General features: G+C 41.7%; 1 protein-coding gene across 1 annotated transcript in view; it reads right to left on the reverse strand.

Moving 5' to 3' along the window:
• Positions 1 to 15,569, reverse strand: part of COL13A1 (collagen type XIII alpha 1 chain) — a 164,133-nt gene extending 148,564 nt beyond the window's left edge. The window contains exons 1-2 of the mRNA XM_039546112.1: positions 15,385 to 15,569; positions 4,380 to 4,449 (exon numbers count right to left, since the gene is read on the reverse strand). Of these exons, the coding sequence (XP_039402046.1) occupies positions 4,380 to 4,449; positions 15,385 to 15,429 (115 nt within the window). The 5' untranslated portion in view covers positions 15,430 to 15,569. The remainder of the gene's footprint in view (positions 1 to 4,379; positions 4,450 to 15,384) is intronic.
• Between the last annotated feature and the right edge of the window lie 2,059 nt (positions 15,570 to 17,628).

Consider the following 17,628-nt stretch of genomic DNA (forward strand, 5'->3'; position numbering starts at 1 on the left):
TTAGAGTGATGGAAAACTCAACTTTGCCTTATTTTGAACCCACTCATGTTCTCAAAAGTTTGATAAACTAAAATATTTTGAACTGGGATTCTGCTTGAAGACAAATCTTGTAAGAAAATGAGCAAAGAAAATATCTAATAAAAATTATGTTGAAAACTGAAGCAGAAAGCCAGCAGAGCATAAAACAAATAGAAAGGAATTGTGAAAATAGGAGCAGAAGAGAGGAAAATAAAAAAATTATAATAAAAATGAATGACGTATGTGAGATATACAGGCCAGCCGCTTGTGCCAACCTGCTTTTGCGGGGGAGGGTTCTTGGCTGTGTTTCCGTCACTAAGAGCTCCTTGAATCCAAGCACTGAGATTCAGGATTGAGGTACAGTAGATAGCTATAAGGGATGGTCTAAGGAGACAAGTTTCAAATCTGGATCATGCTGAGGTTAGATTAGGAGGGTTTACATTTGCATTCAGTGATGCTGCAATCTAACAAGCTGTTCTTGTGACAGTGTGGTACCAAATGGCAGGAATCTGGGGAAATCAGCTGTTCTTGAGAGACTTCGGTCATCTCAAGCAGTCTGCAAGAGATTTCAGCCACATCCAAATCACTGCTGGAAAATAAGCCCCGGACAGTTTTGCATCTGACCACACTGTAGTCAGGTTCATACTTAGGGATCAAATCCATAGACAATCCAAATTCAAATGAGTTTGGATTTGAGGTTCTGGTTGTGGCTCTCTTCTAATAACCATGAACTTTATTTAACATCTCTGCTCTGCATGTGCACAGTCCTAACAAAGCTCCAGAGTCTTGCCCAGCAAGCAATGGCCTCAGATCAAAACCTGGGATGGATCTTTGCCTATGGTGTTCCAAAATCCTGCACAGAAATCTGAAGGGGGCTTTCTCAAGACATGGCGTCACTTCCACTCCCCAGAAATGAACAAGGGCATCTGCTGATAGGATGTAGTCACTAAACAAATCCTTGGACTTTAGTTTGTTGAATATTCTGGGATGTTATAGTCAGGAAGAGAACAACTCATCTCAGCTAAGGTTGGGTTAGGGTAGATATAGTCCTGAATGTGAAGGTATTCCTCACTTTTTCAGAAGGAGGTTAGGATAAGAGATCTCTATAGCATCTTAAGGAGAGAGATATGGCAGGTGACCTTGTGTGGCTATCTTGAGTGTATGATAGTCCTTGTTATTTTGACAGCCTGGTATGTGTCAGTATGATAGGGCATGGATAGTTTGTTTATCTATTCTTGAGAGTCACATCACCACTGTTTAGGACTGCAATCTTTGCTCTTCTGGGCTGGTCAGTAAATTCTTCATTTTTCCTTTCGGTATTGAGTTGTGGTTCCTAAAGAGCCTATACTCTGAGCTCTTTGTGGCAGGAACTTAGTCTTAATATACGCTTAGAAAGTGTCAGGCACATCGTAAACTCTACCGTAATTCAATTGATCTGTGTCATCATCATTACCACAATTGGTAGACTATACATGAGGCAATCTGTTGCTCAGCTGCCAGCCGAACTAGTCTGATACTTGCACAGATATTGTTTTCATTCTAGTTTTATATAAACACCAGTTGTGGTAATATGTGGGGTTTTCTTCAAAGTCCACCTGAAGCATTCAATGTTTGCCCACCCACCTATTTTTAAACATCATATCTCCTTTAAAAAATCATTGGTTTAAAGTACAGGAAAAAATAATTCAAATACCTGAGGTAGTTTTGCAAACCCAGAAATAGTTCCCAAGGTTTGTTCATCCCTAATTGTTAAGGTTTGTAGCGGGAAGAGCCCAACAGCTACCATATGTTTTGTGGATACTTGGGCCTATCTCAGGACATACATCAAACCTGTTTGAGGCAGTCTGGTACCAGAGAAGCCTGGCAGATTACAGGAAAATGAAAGGGCTCATGGGATATTAATCTCATCCAAGGAATCTAGTTCGAAATAACCAAGGCTCGTGCTGTTAACCTGAATGCACATGCCTTGAGCACTAAGAAACTTGCTATTATCTGAAGAAGTGGGGGTTTTACCCACAAAAGCTTATGCCCAAATAAATCTGTTAGTCTTTAAGGTGCTACCGGACTCCTTGTTTTTTTAAAAACACAGTGACCCAGCAATGACACTATACTCATAGGTGGTCACACCCAAGCAAAGCATGAATGATTTGAAGTATCAACTTCCCAGTTTTAGGAAACATATATTTCCTTACTCTTTTCTATATATAAGACCAAAAAAAACCTTGTTGTTTTCCTGACCGTGCTATTCTTGTTATTCTTATCATGAATACCCAGATAACTGAGACATAGTTACACACTTATACATCCTCTCCGCTTCCCTACTCTCTGCCTTCAAATTGTTTAAGTTCACAAACAAACCTCTCATGCCCTAGAGCTGTGGACCCCTCCTACTGTATGTGTGACCCTTCTCTGACTGTCCAGGACCTTTATATCCTGTACTGAGAAGTTCAGCAAATGGATTTGATTTCCTTTTCCATTATGTACCATGGAACAAGTTGGACTTGGAATTGTGGTTATACTCAAATGTCACTTTTGCTAAACATTTATTTTCAGCAAGGGAGATTGTGTGCTTGTTTACAGGCCTTGGAATGGGCTGGCTGGGGAGGAAGGGGCTTATACCAAGTGCTTGCAACATATTGATTCTCTTCCATGCTTGTGATAGCCTCGGACTCCCCATAAGGGTCACACTGTCTAGGACTCCAGATTGTGTCTAGCCCTCAGACATCTCAGGCATCAGAAAAAATGTCAAGGGTAAAATGATTTCCAAGGTCTCCACCTGGATTATGGACCACATTGAAGCAGCACATGTGCACAGGTTGGCGTCAACCAAGGCTCCACCAGCCGTGCCACCTGTTTTGAAACATGGCTACATTTCACCCATTGAATCAGGAGACTGACTGAAGGGAATTTTGCAAAGAGCATTTGTGCCTTTGGAATATTTATTCATGACAGAGCGGTGCAACACGCAATGAGAAATCATCATCCCCACCTTCAATTAAGGTCTAAGGTCTAAGAAATATTCATCTCTCCTTGGAATCAAGGTTATCTTTTCAGAAGACACTGAGAGCTGCATGGAATGAGCAGCCACCCAAATCCTACGACAAGCCTGCCATTGTTGCTGTCACCACTTCACAAGGGTCTTAGCTACCTTCAGCTGACCTCATGGGCTTGAGGCAGGAATTCTTGGGTGACATTCTATGACGTGTTATACAGGAGGTCAGAGTAATTGATCATAATGATCCATTCTGGCCTAATAATGTATTAATCTATTTTTTTTTACTCTGAACTCAAATTCCAAGGTCCCTGCTTTCGGCTGCTCCAGAAATATAATAAGAAAATTGTTTCTTGTGGTATTTCAGCTCTTATATGTCAAGTCCTGGCAATAACGTGGGGGTGGAGCAGTACATGAAGTTGTAGGCTAATGGCAGGAAAAATTAGTGGAACTTTTTTGAAACTCAACAATGGTTCAACTAAGTTTTGATTTGAGTTTTGGAAAGAGATTTAGGCTGAGGGATTCCTATTTGATTTGAACTGCTTCACCCATCTCTGCTATACAGTGTAGATAAAGAGAGATAATGACCAGTCCATCTAATTTATGTTTAATTTGAATTGTCTTTTAAACTAAACATAAATTGAACCTGTTGTACCATTGTGGAAAAGGGCCTGGTCTGTAATAATGTTCCAAAGTTCAGGAGTGTTTGGACACTGGGTTTTGGTTCATTCCTATCACAGACCAGTGCTATTGTTCTTTAAAAATAAAACAACTTCCACCTCTCTATTTCCTCTGTACTTAGTATACTTTATTATAAGATGACAAAGAAGACTGCATGACTCATGATGATGGAATAAAATTCAGCTCATGAATGGGTTTTCCACAATTTTTTTTCACCTATTGTATTAAAACTACATCAGAGGAAGTATTTGCACGATCCTTTGGAATTGGAAACAAGCAAGACTGAACAAAGCCATAAAATATAGACTTATTTCTATACATCAAGGGTGGTAATTTTACAAGATGCCTCAGCTACCTGTATAATTCCATGGGTCTTAAAGGTCACTGCCTCAGAGGCATGCAGAGAGACAGCATAAGAACACACTTGGTTGTCTATTTTATTGCTCACATTGGGTGTGTGGATATTGGTGTTCTCATGAGTTTCTGTCATACAGAGATTTATTATTTATAAATGAATAAGTAACCAAACCTGTATGTATGTACTTATACATTCCGTATGTAGGTTTATTATATTATATGTATCATTATAACCCAATACTGCAGTACATTAGGAAAGCTTTCAAGGTGAGATGAGATAAATAAGAGCTCATTAGTTATTCTAAGGTACCAAGGCCTCAGAGATCCCTACCTGCTGGGCAATTGCACCTCTGGTGGGTATCTCGAACTTCTCGATGTCTCGGCAAGTTGAACTTTAATTTCTGTAAAGTAAACGGGGAAAAAAGCATCAGTAACAGGGATGAAACCCAAACCTTAGCATGTCCGAAAAGTAGGATGGGAGGAAGCTAATCAGTGAGATACAAAGAGAAAGAGATGTCTGGTGCTGGATTGAAGGCAGGTAATTAGTCCACAACCTTAAACTTTATACCACATGTCTCTTGATTGAAAGCAGGCAGATAAAACTTCATAATAACCTTCAAGAGTGATCCTTTGGCAAAAAGCCACAATGATGAATTAAGAGGTGACTATGTGCCCACGTGAAGACTGTAATGCTCACAAACCCAACAGAAAACTCTAAGTAGCAGATAAAAAATGGAGACAGGTCCTGCTCTCCCAAAGAGCCAGCTCCTTGGCCTACTGGTAATTTTTGTCCAAAGAGATGATCCTAGAGAAGACAGCAACTTTGAAACATTCCATATAGAGCTGGTTGGGCAATGACAAATCTATTTAATAAAAACTTCTGGGGTTTGGAAATGTGTTTCCATTCCATTGGAACAAAAAGAAAACTGTTTGACAATGTCTGTGAAACAGAGCTGTGTTGAAATGCTCATTTTGGATCAAACATGTCAGGCTTTTGATTTAAGTCTTTCTCTCTCTGGGAATTGACAAGACAGTCCACTCTGGATCTCAGAAACCTTTCTATCAAAATCAATACATTTCTGTGAAACACTAGTTTCTACAAAACACCATTTTCTGAAAACGAAAACTCATTTTGTTAAAAATGTTCTGACCAGCTTTAATTGTATACACATGAGTGTATTATTAATACACCTATCATGACTGAGAAGAGAAAACATGAATCCATCTAGGTTGGCTATACATTACTGAGATGCTTGGTGAGCCACACAGGGTCTCTGTTCAGAAGCAGTTTATGATTTACCCCTCTGCTGTCTGCATCTTGTTCATGACTGGAGCTGTGGGTGTGTTGATAATTTGAGAAGACTATCCATTAAATAGAAAACTATCTGTATGAGTTTTAGGGCAACACTCCCCACTAATGACTCAAGCTAACTTTTAAGGATCATTGTGTATCATATTCACCTGCTCTTGTTATCCACATCTCTGAGAACTTGGGCCAGTGTTTCAAAGATAAGTGTCTGACTTTAGGCTGTTATATCCATATTTAGGCTCTTAAATAGATGACATGATTTTCAAAAATGCTGAGCACCCAGCAGCTCTTACTGACCTTACTGAGAAGTCAACAGGAACTGATCAGTGCTCAGTACTTTTGAAAATCATGTCACTTATTTAGGAGCCTAAATATGGACTCAGAAGCCTAACTTTAGGCTGCTATTTTTGAAAAACTTGGTCTGGAAAACTAAAATATATTATCTGAGCCTTTTCCTCTCAACATTGATAACTGTCCAAAAATAGGCACTGTACATTGCATATAACTATGTAGTGCTGGTCAAAAACATTCTGATGGAACAGTTCATCGAAATAAAATTTTCCCATGGGAATAGACTGATCTTGACATAATTTAATTTAATAAAAGAAAACTGAAACAAAGTGTTTAGATAAAGTCAAAATGGAACTACTTTTCATTTCAAAATGTATCATATAAGGTAGTGCAATATAATTAATTAAATGTCAAAATCAGAAGGAAACATTTCAATTGACCCAAAATGAATTTTTTCCTAAAATTTCATTTCATGGGCAATTCCTAGATTTTTTGTTTTCATTCTGATTCATGGGATTTCCCTCAAAATGGAAATCCCAGTTCCCTTATATATAACATGTGTACCCTCCGGAACTAAAAACCTAACTCTGAATGCTTCTGTACTTTGGGAGTGTTGAGATCTGGATCCTAATCTAAATGTTGTGGCTCAGACCCATCTGCAATTAAAGTTCACAGCTGTAGTTTGGTTTTTAATACTCTGGGCTAAATTTCAAACATGAGCACAAATAGGAAATTCATATGCTTTATATGGAATCTTAAATTGGAACAAATGGACATGTATGTTCCCCTTTTCATCTAAGTGCCAATTTAAACATCCAAACACAAGATTTCAACATTTCAGTAGAGTTCCTACACTTGGAAATTGGGCCCTGTGTGTCATTTATCTTTGTGAGTTAAGAGATGATGTCACAGTGCATGATTTGCATGGACAGGAGTGTTTTGTGACAAGTCATTCTCTAACTAGTGAAGATTAATGTTCTGCCTGGAACTCGGCTCTTTGATGTACTATTTATAGACCAGAAATATTAAAAATGTAAAAAGGATCTGTCACTCAAAATTGCAGAGGACATCCAAGCTGTCAAAAGAAATTGACAGTGACACACAACTAGTGGAAACAAACATTTATTTAATCAGCAATTTACTTTGCTACTGTAGAACTTTGTGCAGAAGAAGTGATGACCCACCAGACTCTGGAAACAGAAATACAGAACTCACCAGAGCCTTATTCACTGAATGTGAAGAGTGGAATGTACCTAATGTACAGTACTGTTAAAATCATCTATAAGATCAGAGCTAGCACCATATGTTCCCCTAGAGTTTAAAAACAAAGTTATAAACAAATAGTTAGAAATGGCAGGGAGAGCTTGGAATCTAAGAATTTATAATGGGTGCTGATAGAAGGCTGGCCCCTCTTCTCACAGAGGAAAGGTCTGCAAAGTTCCCATTGTGGAGTTTCCTTCAAATTCTCCTACTGTGGTTTGAACCCATGGAAGAAGTAGCCAGACTGGCCTCTAGACTACATGGATCCACTGGAACCTCAGGGATAGGTAGCAGGGGCTTTGTGGTTTTCTGCTGTGGAATTAGAATTTAGGAGCCGCTGGATTTCAATTCCATGAGTAATATACTAGACCAATATTGACTACTAACAGAAAAACACATGGCTTTAGGAGACCTAAGTTCAGTTCCTAGATTAGGTCACCAAGGAAAGTAATTTTACTGCTTTCATCTTCACTTTCATTTCTCCATATCACAAAACCACTATTCAACTAAATACAAGTAATTTCTGCTCCAAAAAGCTCAAGACCCAGAACATGAGGGAGTGTGGCAGATTAGACTAAGATGTATTGGGGATCTATAAACGATTTTCCCATGCTACAACTGATGTTCTCTGTCCTTCATCATGAGCAGCAAAGTTACCAGTTTTTTATAAGAGAAATAACTTGATTTTTTTGAAATTTGTATCCAAATAATTAAGCAATGAATATTGATGTAACCCATTTGATATTTTAAACCCCGTAAAATGTTTGAATCTATATAAAATGTAACTACTGGAAAAGTCCTGGATAACTATTTGACTGACCTGGATATGCTTTTAGTAATTCTTCAGCTGATAAAAAAAACAGACAGTACAGTGGGTCAAAACTATGTATGTGTTTGTTTATTTACAAAACATGTTTTTTTCATTAAACAGAAATTTCTATGAGAAAATTTCCAATTTTGTTGTATTTTTTGTGGGGGTGTGAAAATAGAAAACTGTTTTTTTCTGGGGAGGGCTGTTGATTTTCTTCAACTCAAAACTAATCAATGAAAAAATGCACGTGGAAATTATACATTTTCATTTTATTTGAAATTTCCCCCAAAAAATAAGATCGATTTTCCCACTAGCTCTAGGATCCAGTCTGAGATGTCTGTAAATCTGCTGACACCAAATTAAGTGGGACTGGAGTGTGTTATTACATGCCTGAGAGGTGCATCCACACTGGCCAAAATCAGACTCCTATGCAGCTGCATTCATGGTAAAAAAGATGGAAGTGCTAGAGGTAGGCAAGGCTCAGGTCTTTTTACCACTCTGTCACCCTGTCTGTTTTTTCCAAGGTTAGGTTTGATATTAGGATCATGATACCATTTGCCCAAGTTACTTCTTTAAAGCCACTTAAACATCCACATTCCTGGCTGCACTTTTTCTGTTTATACAACTAATTGGTTACAAACTTGTCCTGAGTTTCTGGAATTGCAGCTCTCATGCTCTGGTTAGTGCCCTGTGTGTTTGCAGCTACAGGCTGTAAGTTCTACTCTTGGTCCTGTTTGTCTGTGATTATCTGGCAACTACTGTGCTTATAGTTATGGGACCACCCATCACTATGTGCCGCCATAGCTGTGAGCAGAAGGCAAGATGTAGTGTCTGGGAGTGGGCAAATAGAACAAATACATCTGAAATACATGTTGGAAATAGCAAATGAAGCTGGCAGTGAGTTTCCTTGAAGGTGATAATAGATGGCAGCTTACTGCTAACTAATTTATAGGGCCTAATCCAAATCCAGTTAAAGTTAATAGGAGTCTTCCATTCTTCCATTCCAAGTGAGTGCCTGGTTGGGATGTGTCCTAGCTCAGGGGAAACAGAGAGTGGTACTTGGGAGGAGGTAAACTAGAGCAGTGGTTCTCAAGTGGCGCAGGCCGAGGGATGTGCCGGCCGCCCTTCCCGCAGCCCCCATTGGCCTGGAGCAGCGAACCATGGCCAGTGGGAGCCGTGATCGGCCGAACCTGTGAATGCAGCAGGTAAACAAACCAGCCCAGCCCGTCAGGGGCTTTCCCTGAACAAGTGGCGGACTGGCTTAGAGAACCACTGAACTAGAGCAGTGTTTCCCAAACAGTGGGTCCCGACCTACAAGCGGGTTGCGGAAAGGGTCTAGATGGGTTGTCGTGTACAGGGCTGGATGAACCCATCACTGGGCTCTGGTCTAGGCAAACATACTTCTCCTGCCCCAGTGCTGAGAGGAGGCCCCAGGGAGGGTCTGGAGGGTTGGAGAATGAGCCCACTACACAGTGGTGACTCCTGTCCCATAGGGCTGGGCCTAGCTCACTGTTCCGGGCATTGTGACCTGGCACACAGGGCTGCAGCACCACTCAGGGTTGGCCCAGCTGTCACTCCAGGAGCGGTGGCTGGACCATATCTTAGAGGTGCTGCATCCTCATGTGCCAGGTCAGAATGCCACACACTCAAATTTGGCCTCTCTTCTCCTCTGTCATGATTGAGTGAGTACAGGTAAGTGCAGGGCAGACTCACTGTCCAACCCCATGCCATGGCCCTGGGCATCCCCTCCACACCGGGCCAGGATTAGGGCTATGGTGCTGGGGGGAAGGTGCATATATGTAATGTTGGGTCACAAAAAAAAAAAAAAAAAAAAAAAAGGCCAAATGCAGCTGATGTGTCACCTTAGTCAAACATTTGGGAAGCACTGGATTAGAGCTCTTGAGCAGCTGCAGTTGTTTTGGTTCATGAGGGGGTAAAATCATTTCCTGCTCCACCCCAGCTGCTAAAGGAAACAGATACTAGAGAATCCATTGTAGCCAGTCAGAAGAGTTCAAAGACTAGTAGCATCGCTAATAGCTCGTGTGATTTTATCTCAAGTCTCATGGTATTTAGTGTTCTTATAGCCCCACCTCCTGGAGCATGTTACCTGAGCATGTGAGACTCTCACATACATTTTTTAAAAAGTTTCTAGCCCCCTTAATTGCAAAAAGAAACACCTTCAATAGTGAGCGCTACAAACTCAAAAACCAAAAGGCAAATAAGTAGAAACCAAAACTTATTTTGTAAAATGTCATGATTTTAAGCCAATCTCATGATTATGGGACCTTTTTCATTTTCTCATTCTCTGATATTTGAATGTCGGGGGTTGGCAATGCTGAGATGGAGAGCCAGGGAAAGGTAGCACATAGTACTAAAGGCACCGCAGCTTGGCACTTGCTGACCATTAGATAGCAAGAATCATGAAGTTTAGTTCCCTGAACCACTTAAATAAAGTGAGAGAAAATCTTTAGATGGGAACAGAGAAGGAAAATATACCAGGAGTTCCCCTGCTGAGCACCTTCCCCAATGCTGAGAAAATTAGAAGTCTATACCGACACATGGAAAAGAGCATTGATCCATTCTCCCCTCCTCCAACACAGCCCCAAAATCTCTTTTAAAAGGTGACAAATGGACTCCGTGACATTGGATATATGGCTGAGTTGTATTTTGTACAGGTGCAGAGTGACAGTAAAGTCAACTCTCTGTTTCCTGGGGGTTTTCAGGATGATGATTGTTTTTAAATTATGTAAAAAAGATGAATTCCCAACTCTGGAAGTTCACCGTTTCTTCATGTATTGTGAGCAGGCAGCCCTGAGAACACCCTGTGCTCCATCCCACTGAGCTTCTGGCAAGAAGAGACAAGACCACATGTTCACCAGCATGAGGAAATGCTTCATTTGCCTCTTTTCAAATCACTGCCTTGGCTTTCAATGCCAACTATACAGTTTATTTGCACTTTTTATTTGATTTTTCTCATGCCCCATAAATACAGAGGAATTCTAGCCTGCAGCCAAAGTTTTCTCAGAAACATCCATATCAGACCTAGTCGGCACAGACTTTTTCAAGGAAAGACATAGAATCCATTCCTGGCTGGCAGAAAACTCCAGCCCAGTATTTACTACACATGACCATAGTGAGAAGTTTTGATAGTAGTTAATGAAGTCTGCACTAGTCAGACTGGCTCCGTAGAGGACTGCCCACCAGTCTGTTAATTCTATTGGACTGAAGGGAGGAACAGCAGTGTAGCCAACACCAAGTGTGAGAGTTAGGTAAAAAAAAAAATCATGAGATTTGATTAAAAACATGAGATTGTAAAAAATGATAAGTTTTGGTTTCTTTTTATTTGCCTTCTGGTTCCTGAGTCTCTCAAGCTTTTCTCTGCAACTTTGACAGCTAGAAACTTACATTTAAAAAAATGAAAGCTGAGATTCTCCTGTAATGCCCTGACCCCAGGAGCTGTGGCTTTACAAAGACAACAAATATCACAAGATTTAGAATAAAAATGTGAGAGTGGGCAGCACTGGAACAACCTGCACTGGAAGTAGATGCTCACATGGAATAGCTTGTGGCTACAGCTCCTGGGAAGAAGAGGAAATTGAAATGGATGAGAGTGGCTTTCTGTTATGCTGGATGTGTTTCTCCAGGTGATTCCTCACTCTCCATGGGAAGCAGGAATGGGCCCTTCCTCTAGGTGTAAGTGGCAGAAATGTTTTCTGTGTGAGTGAGAGTCTTGCTAGATCACTTATGTATTTAGGCACCAATTCTCTGTTGCTCCATTCCTGCTCTTCACGAAGGAACGGGGTGTGGATGGGAGTCGGGGGAGCATGTGGCTGCCAACCTCCTTCCCATCCCCATGTTTTCAGGGAAGCTGGGACTCTTTCATGCCCCTGGTGCAAGCTAGAACTTACACTATGACTGCACTGGCTGCCCTCAGGCAAGAGCAGCCAGAGTCCAGCATGGTCCAACCACACCCTCGCCTTCCCTTTTTCCCTGCCTGCCTCTTACTCCTTGTGGGGACGGCAGTGTGAAGCCATTCTGGCAGGTATAAGCTAGCTGAGAAACCTGCTTACAAAGGACGAGTCCCAGAGTGCCATTGGTGTCCCTTTATGCCACCAGAGTACAGGTGAGAACTGGGCCCTTAGTCTTCCCAACTGCTGCCCCCATAAAGGTATGTGGTGGTAACTCAGCCTGAACACGCACAGGGAAACATAAAACGACACACAATCACAATCCACTCTCAAGCATACGCTCACCCATATAAACACCTCACAACACGCCCATTTACAACACACTTGCATACATACACCACACAAAACTGCACATTCACAATAAACACACAAACACATGCCGTAACAGTTCTCGTACATACATTGACTTTATATCCACACACAGAGAACACACAGCCACAGGCATGTGAATCCAAGCCCCATACATGTACATATACACTCACAAAATCCCCAGTCCACAAATACAGGTGTCCCCCCAGCCTCACCCCCTGACACAATTGAAAGGAGGGTCCCAGGCTGCTTCACTCCATGTTCTTCTACTTACCCCAGCAGTCCCCCCCTTCCCCAATTAGGAAGTCTGGGGATTTTTTTAAAAACATTATTATGAGCTGAATTCTATGAAACTGGCAGCTGTATAACTCATTAAGGTCAAAACATCGAGGGAGAGTGTAGTTCGTCCAGGAGGATGTGGCCGTAAGAGCCCTGACGCTCTGAAAGAGAAGGGGATGAATATGCTTCCTTGCTCACCCTTCCTCTAAAGTGATCTCCCAGCCTCTTTCGCTCATATTCCATCAGTTTCTGTCTCCCTCTCTTGCTTTTCCCATTCTTGTTCTCCCTCCCTTTAAATCTCTTTTCTCAGTCTCCCTTTCTACTCTCCTTTATCTGTGTTCTCTATGCTTTTGCTCTGTCTCTTTCCTTCTTATCTCTTGACATCCTTCCTGGGGACTTGTGTCGCTAAAGCGTTGAGCTAGCTGTGAGAAGAGAAAACATATAGTTTACTGGGTTTGATTCTCCTCTCACGGACACGGGTGTAAATCAAGAGTAACTCCATTGAAGTAGATGCAGTCACAACAGTGTAAATCTGGTGTAACAGGAGAATCAGACTCATTTTCTCTTAGAGAACCTAACTTCTTTCATTGAGGTCTGTTGTAATTTTGAATCTTTCGCAGGGCAATGGCCTAGTAGTGCTGTCTCGTCTGCCAGCTTCCTTACACCAGTGTCCTGTCATACCAGCAGGGACTCCAGCGATAGGGACTTCCTTCATATTCCCATTCTCCCAGGGTCAGCTGGGAATGGAACAGTGTGTGAGCCTCTTCATGGCAGTGCCCCACAGAGGTCAGTAGGACTTTAGCAGTGTGATCTACTTCACAGAAGTGCATTACTAGGACTCCGGCAGTGTGGGCTTGTAGGGTTGTGCCCTGCCAATCCCAGCTAGGAGTTCAGCTGTGTGAGCTTCCTCACAGCAGTGCCATATCAATGTTAGCTACTAAAGAGCTCATCTGCAAGCTAATCAGGCTGTCAAAGAACCATCCACAGATATCAAGCACTCAGAGTCATTACATGTAGTACAGCAATATTTTATCCAGAACCCCCCATTATTTTAACCTGTGCCAAAAATCCTCTCTCAGAGTATGATGAGACAATGGTAGAGTCACAGTGCTGCTCTTGTTCATTGTTTGCTGGTGTTCCAGGGTAATGCAGCTCTCAATGGTTTTATTACTTTGTTCCTTGACTAGTTTCCTAATATTGCAATATGTGAATGAAATAATGAAGCACAGTGGACTGCAGAAACTGGCTCCATTTTTATAAGCTAATGGGTCTGACACCAGTCCTTTCCATACCCTGCATTTGTACGAATCTGTGATACTTATGACCTGAGCAAAAGCTGGAGTGGTTTGCACAGTGAAAGAGGAAAAAAAGACCTAGCGTGCTCCCTCCTTCTCTCCCCCCCTCTCCCTCCTCCCGGGTTCTCTCTGGGTATCACAGAACATCCTGATCATTTGAGTCAGTGCACACCAAAGTTCTGCATCTTTGACTGGTTTGGACAAGTGAGCACCCATCTAACTTCTAGCACTTGTCAGAGCCACAGCAAACCCCACAAGCTGTACAGGATTTTAAAAGTTGGCCATCAACAACAATTGAGAAGAACAAATGCATTGTATTAACAGGAGTGTCCTATGTAAGACTAACTGTCATGCTCTACTGGGCACTGGTGAGGCCTCAGCTGGAGTACTGTGTCCAATTCTTGGCACCAAACTATAGGAAAGATGTAGACATATTAGAAAGAGTCCAGAGGAGAGCTACAAAAATGATAAAAGGCTTAGAAAACCTGAGCTATGAAGAAGGTTAAAAAAGCTTGGCATGTTTAGTCATGAGAAAAGAAGACTGAAGGCAGACCTGATAACATCATATACATTAAGGGCTGCTTTAAAGAGGACAGTGATATATTATTCTGCATGTCCACTAAAGGTAGGAAAAGAAGTAATGGGCTTAATCTGCAACAAAGGAGATTGAAGATAGATATTAGGAAAAACATTCTGACTATAGGGATTGTTAAACTCTGGAATTGGCTTCCAAGGGAGGTTGTGGAATCTCTGTCACTGGAGGTTTTTAAGAACCTGTTGGACAAACAATTCTCAGGGGTGGTCTAGGTAGAATTGGAACTGCCTCAGTGCAGGGGATTAGATGACCCTTGAGGTCCCTTCCAGCCCTACATTTCTATAATTGTATGATTAGAAACATGAAGTGAGTACATTACAATGATGAAATGGGAGATCTTTCAGGGCTGGAGGGGTTTATCTCTGAGCTTTAAGATGCACAATATGACTCATTAATCTATTGGTGTGTCCGTCTAAGATTTTTTGACAGGAGCCATCACTGTAGCATCTAAGAATCTGATCCACAGCCCAATAGACTCCACAGACAGACTCTCATTGACTTTAGTAGTGTTTGGATCAGGCCCTTAGTGCTTAAGCCAGTGAAGAGCTCAAGAGTATGAATTTCTGTTAATATCTAGAAGGACTCTAGCAATATTTGTCTTTTTATTTTCCAAACTACTGTAAAAGTAGTTTGGATCGAAATAAAGGGGAATTTCTTCCAAACTGCTTTGAAACAAGCACCTAGGACATCAGCTTATCATCATATTTACCTGTCTCTGCCTGCTGCTTTTCCCAGTTTACCTGTCACAATATGGGTACCTTTGCTACTATCACCAGGCTATTCCCAGGCATGTTCAGTTCCGCTGGCGATGAATTTTTCTATTTGTTTTAAACTGTTAATGTGATGTTTAAATCTGCTCTCTGAATTGCATCCTGTATACCTATCCCTACTGGTATTCTGTCATCTCATATGAATCGAAAACCCCTTGTTAACAGACTGAAGTTAAAAACTGATGCTATAAAGGGCCCCTTTCTTGGGGAAAAGAAACAAAACCCTCTAATTTTAAAACCATGAAAGCTCAGACAAATCATAGACTTTGTCAGACAGAAGCAAAATCTGAGCTGCTTATAAAGAAGGAGGGCTAAAGGGGAGCGATCTGAGGGGATTCACATCTTAATGAGTTAACGGGCACTTAGCTGTATCATTTGCTTAGAAAATTCTTTAAGCAAAATAGAAAAAGCTAAAATATATATTTATATGAAAATGAAAGCACACAGACCTCATCAAGCAGTTGGTCAACTCTTCCCAAAATAGCTGTCTCCATTTGGTCTGCAGAGAGCCAGGCAGGGAGCTGAGTGCATCTGTCTGCTTCCAAATGTGAAACCCTGGATTGCAGGTCTGATGTCCTAAAGTATAGCAGGAGGCTCAGCACCAGAGAAATCAAAGACACCCCAGGAAGCCCAGAGCCCAGCAGTAGAGGAAACCTGCAGCATCTTTCTCCATCCCCTGTCCTGGGGGGAGCAATGCACCCCCTGTCAAAGGCACCATTGCTAGCACCTTTCCAGCCCTTCTCCTCCAACATTCCCTCCCTGTCCTGAGAAACAATAAATAAATAAATAGAATAAATAAAGTTTCAATCCCACTCCAAGAAGAACAATCCAGAATTCATGGAAGAGCAGCGTCCGAGGGAATCCCAATGCCACTGAATAATAGAAATTATAACAACAACAACAAAATTGTATGGATAAAAAGGGGAAAAAAGTGATTTAAAAAAAGAAAGGATCCAACTCCAGAAAAGTTTTGGGGAAAATAATCAGATCAGTTTATGTCTTTCAGTCTTTTTTCTTTGTTGTTCTTTTCCTCTCCCTCTAGGTTTATCAGTTTCAGTTCCTTAGCAGAGTGGTTAAGAGATTGCACATGAAAGTCCCCATTAGAGAGAGGTAATTCTCAACTGCTTTGGAGTTGCACTGTGGCTGATCCTGGCTTCTCTGTAACATGACACACTCTCTCTGAACTACACGGATCGGATGAGCAAGCTGTACTGCTTCCCAAAGTAACCTCCTCTGCTCTCCCTCTCTCTCTTTCTCTGTGCAATGATTTATTTATTTATGCAAAGTTTCTGGGTGGGATCAGACCTTGCGACGCCCCCATCCCCATCAGTCCCCAAAGCACCTCTCATCAGCTACCCCTTCCCTTTGAAGTGACACTCACTGCAGTTATTTATAGCATCAGGAAAGAGATTGTAAAGCAGAGGCAGGACTCACACTTCTTTCCTTGTCTCACACCATGGTGTTGTTTTAACTTCCTTCATAGGGGACTTTATGATACTGCCACAAATGGGTCCTGGTTTCTGGATAGGTCTGGTGTTTTGAACTTGTCTGGGATGGAAGTAACTGGGAGCAGAACTTCACCCTGCTTTCAGGTTGTTCTGAAGTGAATCTTCCACTGGCTTCTTTCTTGGTGTGGAGACAAATCTGGCTCAGTAACTAGGACATGTAGGTTAATTTGGTGCCGGTGTTTCAGAAGAGCAGCTCCCTGATGTGGGACAGGAGGGAAATAGCCAAAACTGTGAACAAGGTCCACAAAAGCCACATGGGATCTAACATTCAGCATGCAGCTGAACTGAATGGGGTCTGTCCTTTCAGCAGCCTCTGCTGGCATATAAATTGAATATAGAGCCCAGATATCTTAAATCAAACCTATGTTATGGCTCAAAATGGAGGAGCTAGAGAATGTGTTGGGAGGGAAGGGGATTACTGCCTGGGGGGCTCAGACTGTCTTTTAAATGCTCATATTTCAGTCTGCAGGCAGCGTACCTTGTTTTCTGATCATTTTAGGTCTATAACCTAACCAGGATTGGCCACGGTCAGTTGTTGGACAGGACGCCTCCCCTGACACACTCTGGTGCTGCAGGAAGTGAGGCTGATGATTCAGTATGTATTGTTCTCCTCTCCAAGCACAGGGTTAGGGGGTACTGGGCTGCTCAAAGTACTATTTTTTTCAACCAGATGTAAAAAATGAGGCTCTTATCACTTGCGGTCATTACAGATTGTGTGTCACTTTCTGTTAAAGTAAAAATATGGGTCCTGGCTAAATTCCAGATGAGGTAATTACATTCTATCTGCCTACGTTCCCTTTGCAATTCCCACTGGGTTCTATATTATTTATTTTATCTAAAATATAATATCATTTAATTATTATTATTTTATTATTGCTATTATTATAATCTATTAATTACATGCCATGTTGCTTAGGATCCCCAGTCAAGGACCAGGACCCCATTGTGGTATGTGTTGTACTAACACAGAACAAAAGATGGCCCCTGCCCCGAGGAGCTTACAATTTAAGTATAAGACAAGAGACAACAGATGGAGACAGACAGACAGGGAAGGGAAAGGAAACAATGAGACAATAGTGGCCAGCACAATGGGCAGTGGTCTTGGTGCACCAGCAGCCTGCATTGTTATACAGGTGCTATGTTCCACTGGGGAGATGGCTGCATTTCAGTGGTGGGTGAATTGGT

The sequence above is a fragment of the Mauremys reevesii genome, linkage group 7 (assembly GCF_016161935.1).
Source record: "Mauremys reevesii isolate NIE-2019 linkage group 7, ASM1616193v1, whole genome shotgun sequence".
NCBI lineage: Eukaryota > Metazoa > Chordata > Testudines > Geoemydidae > Mauremys > Mauremys reevesii.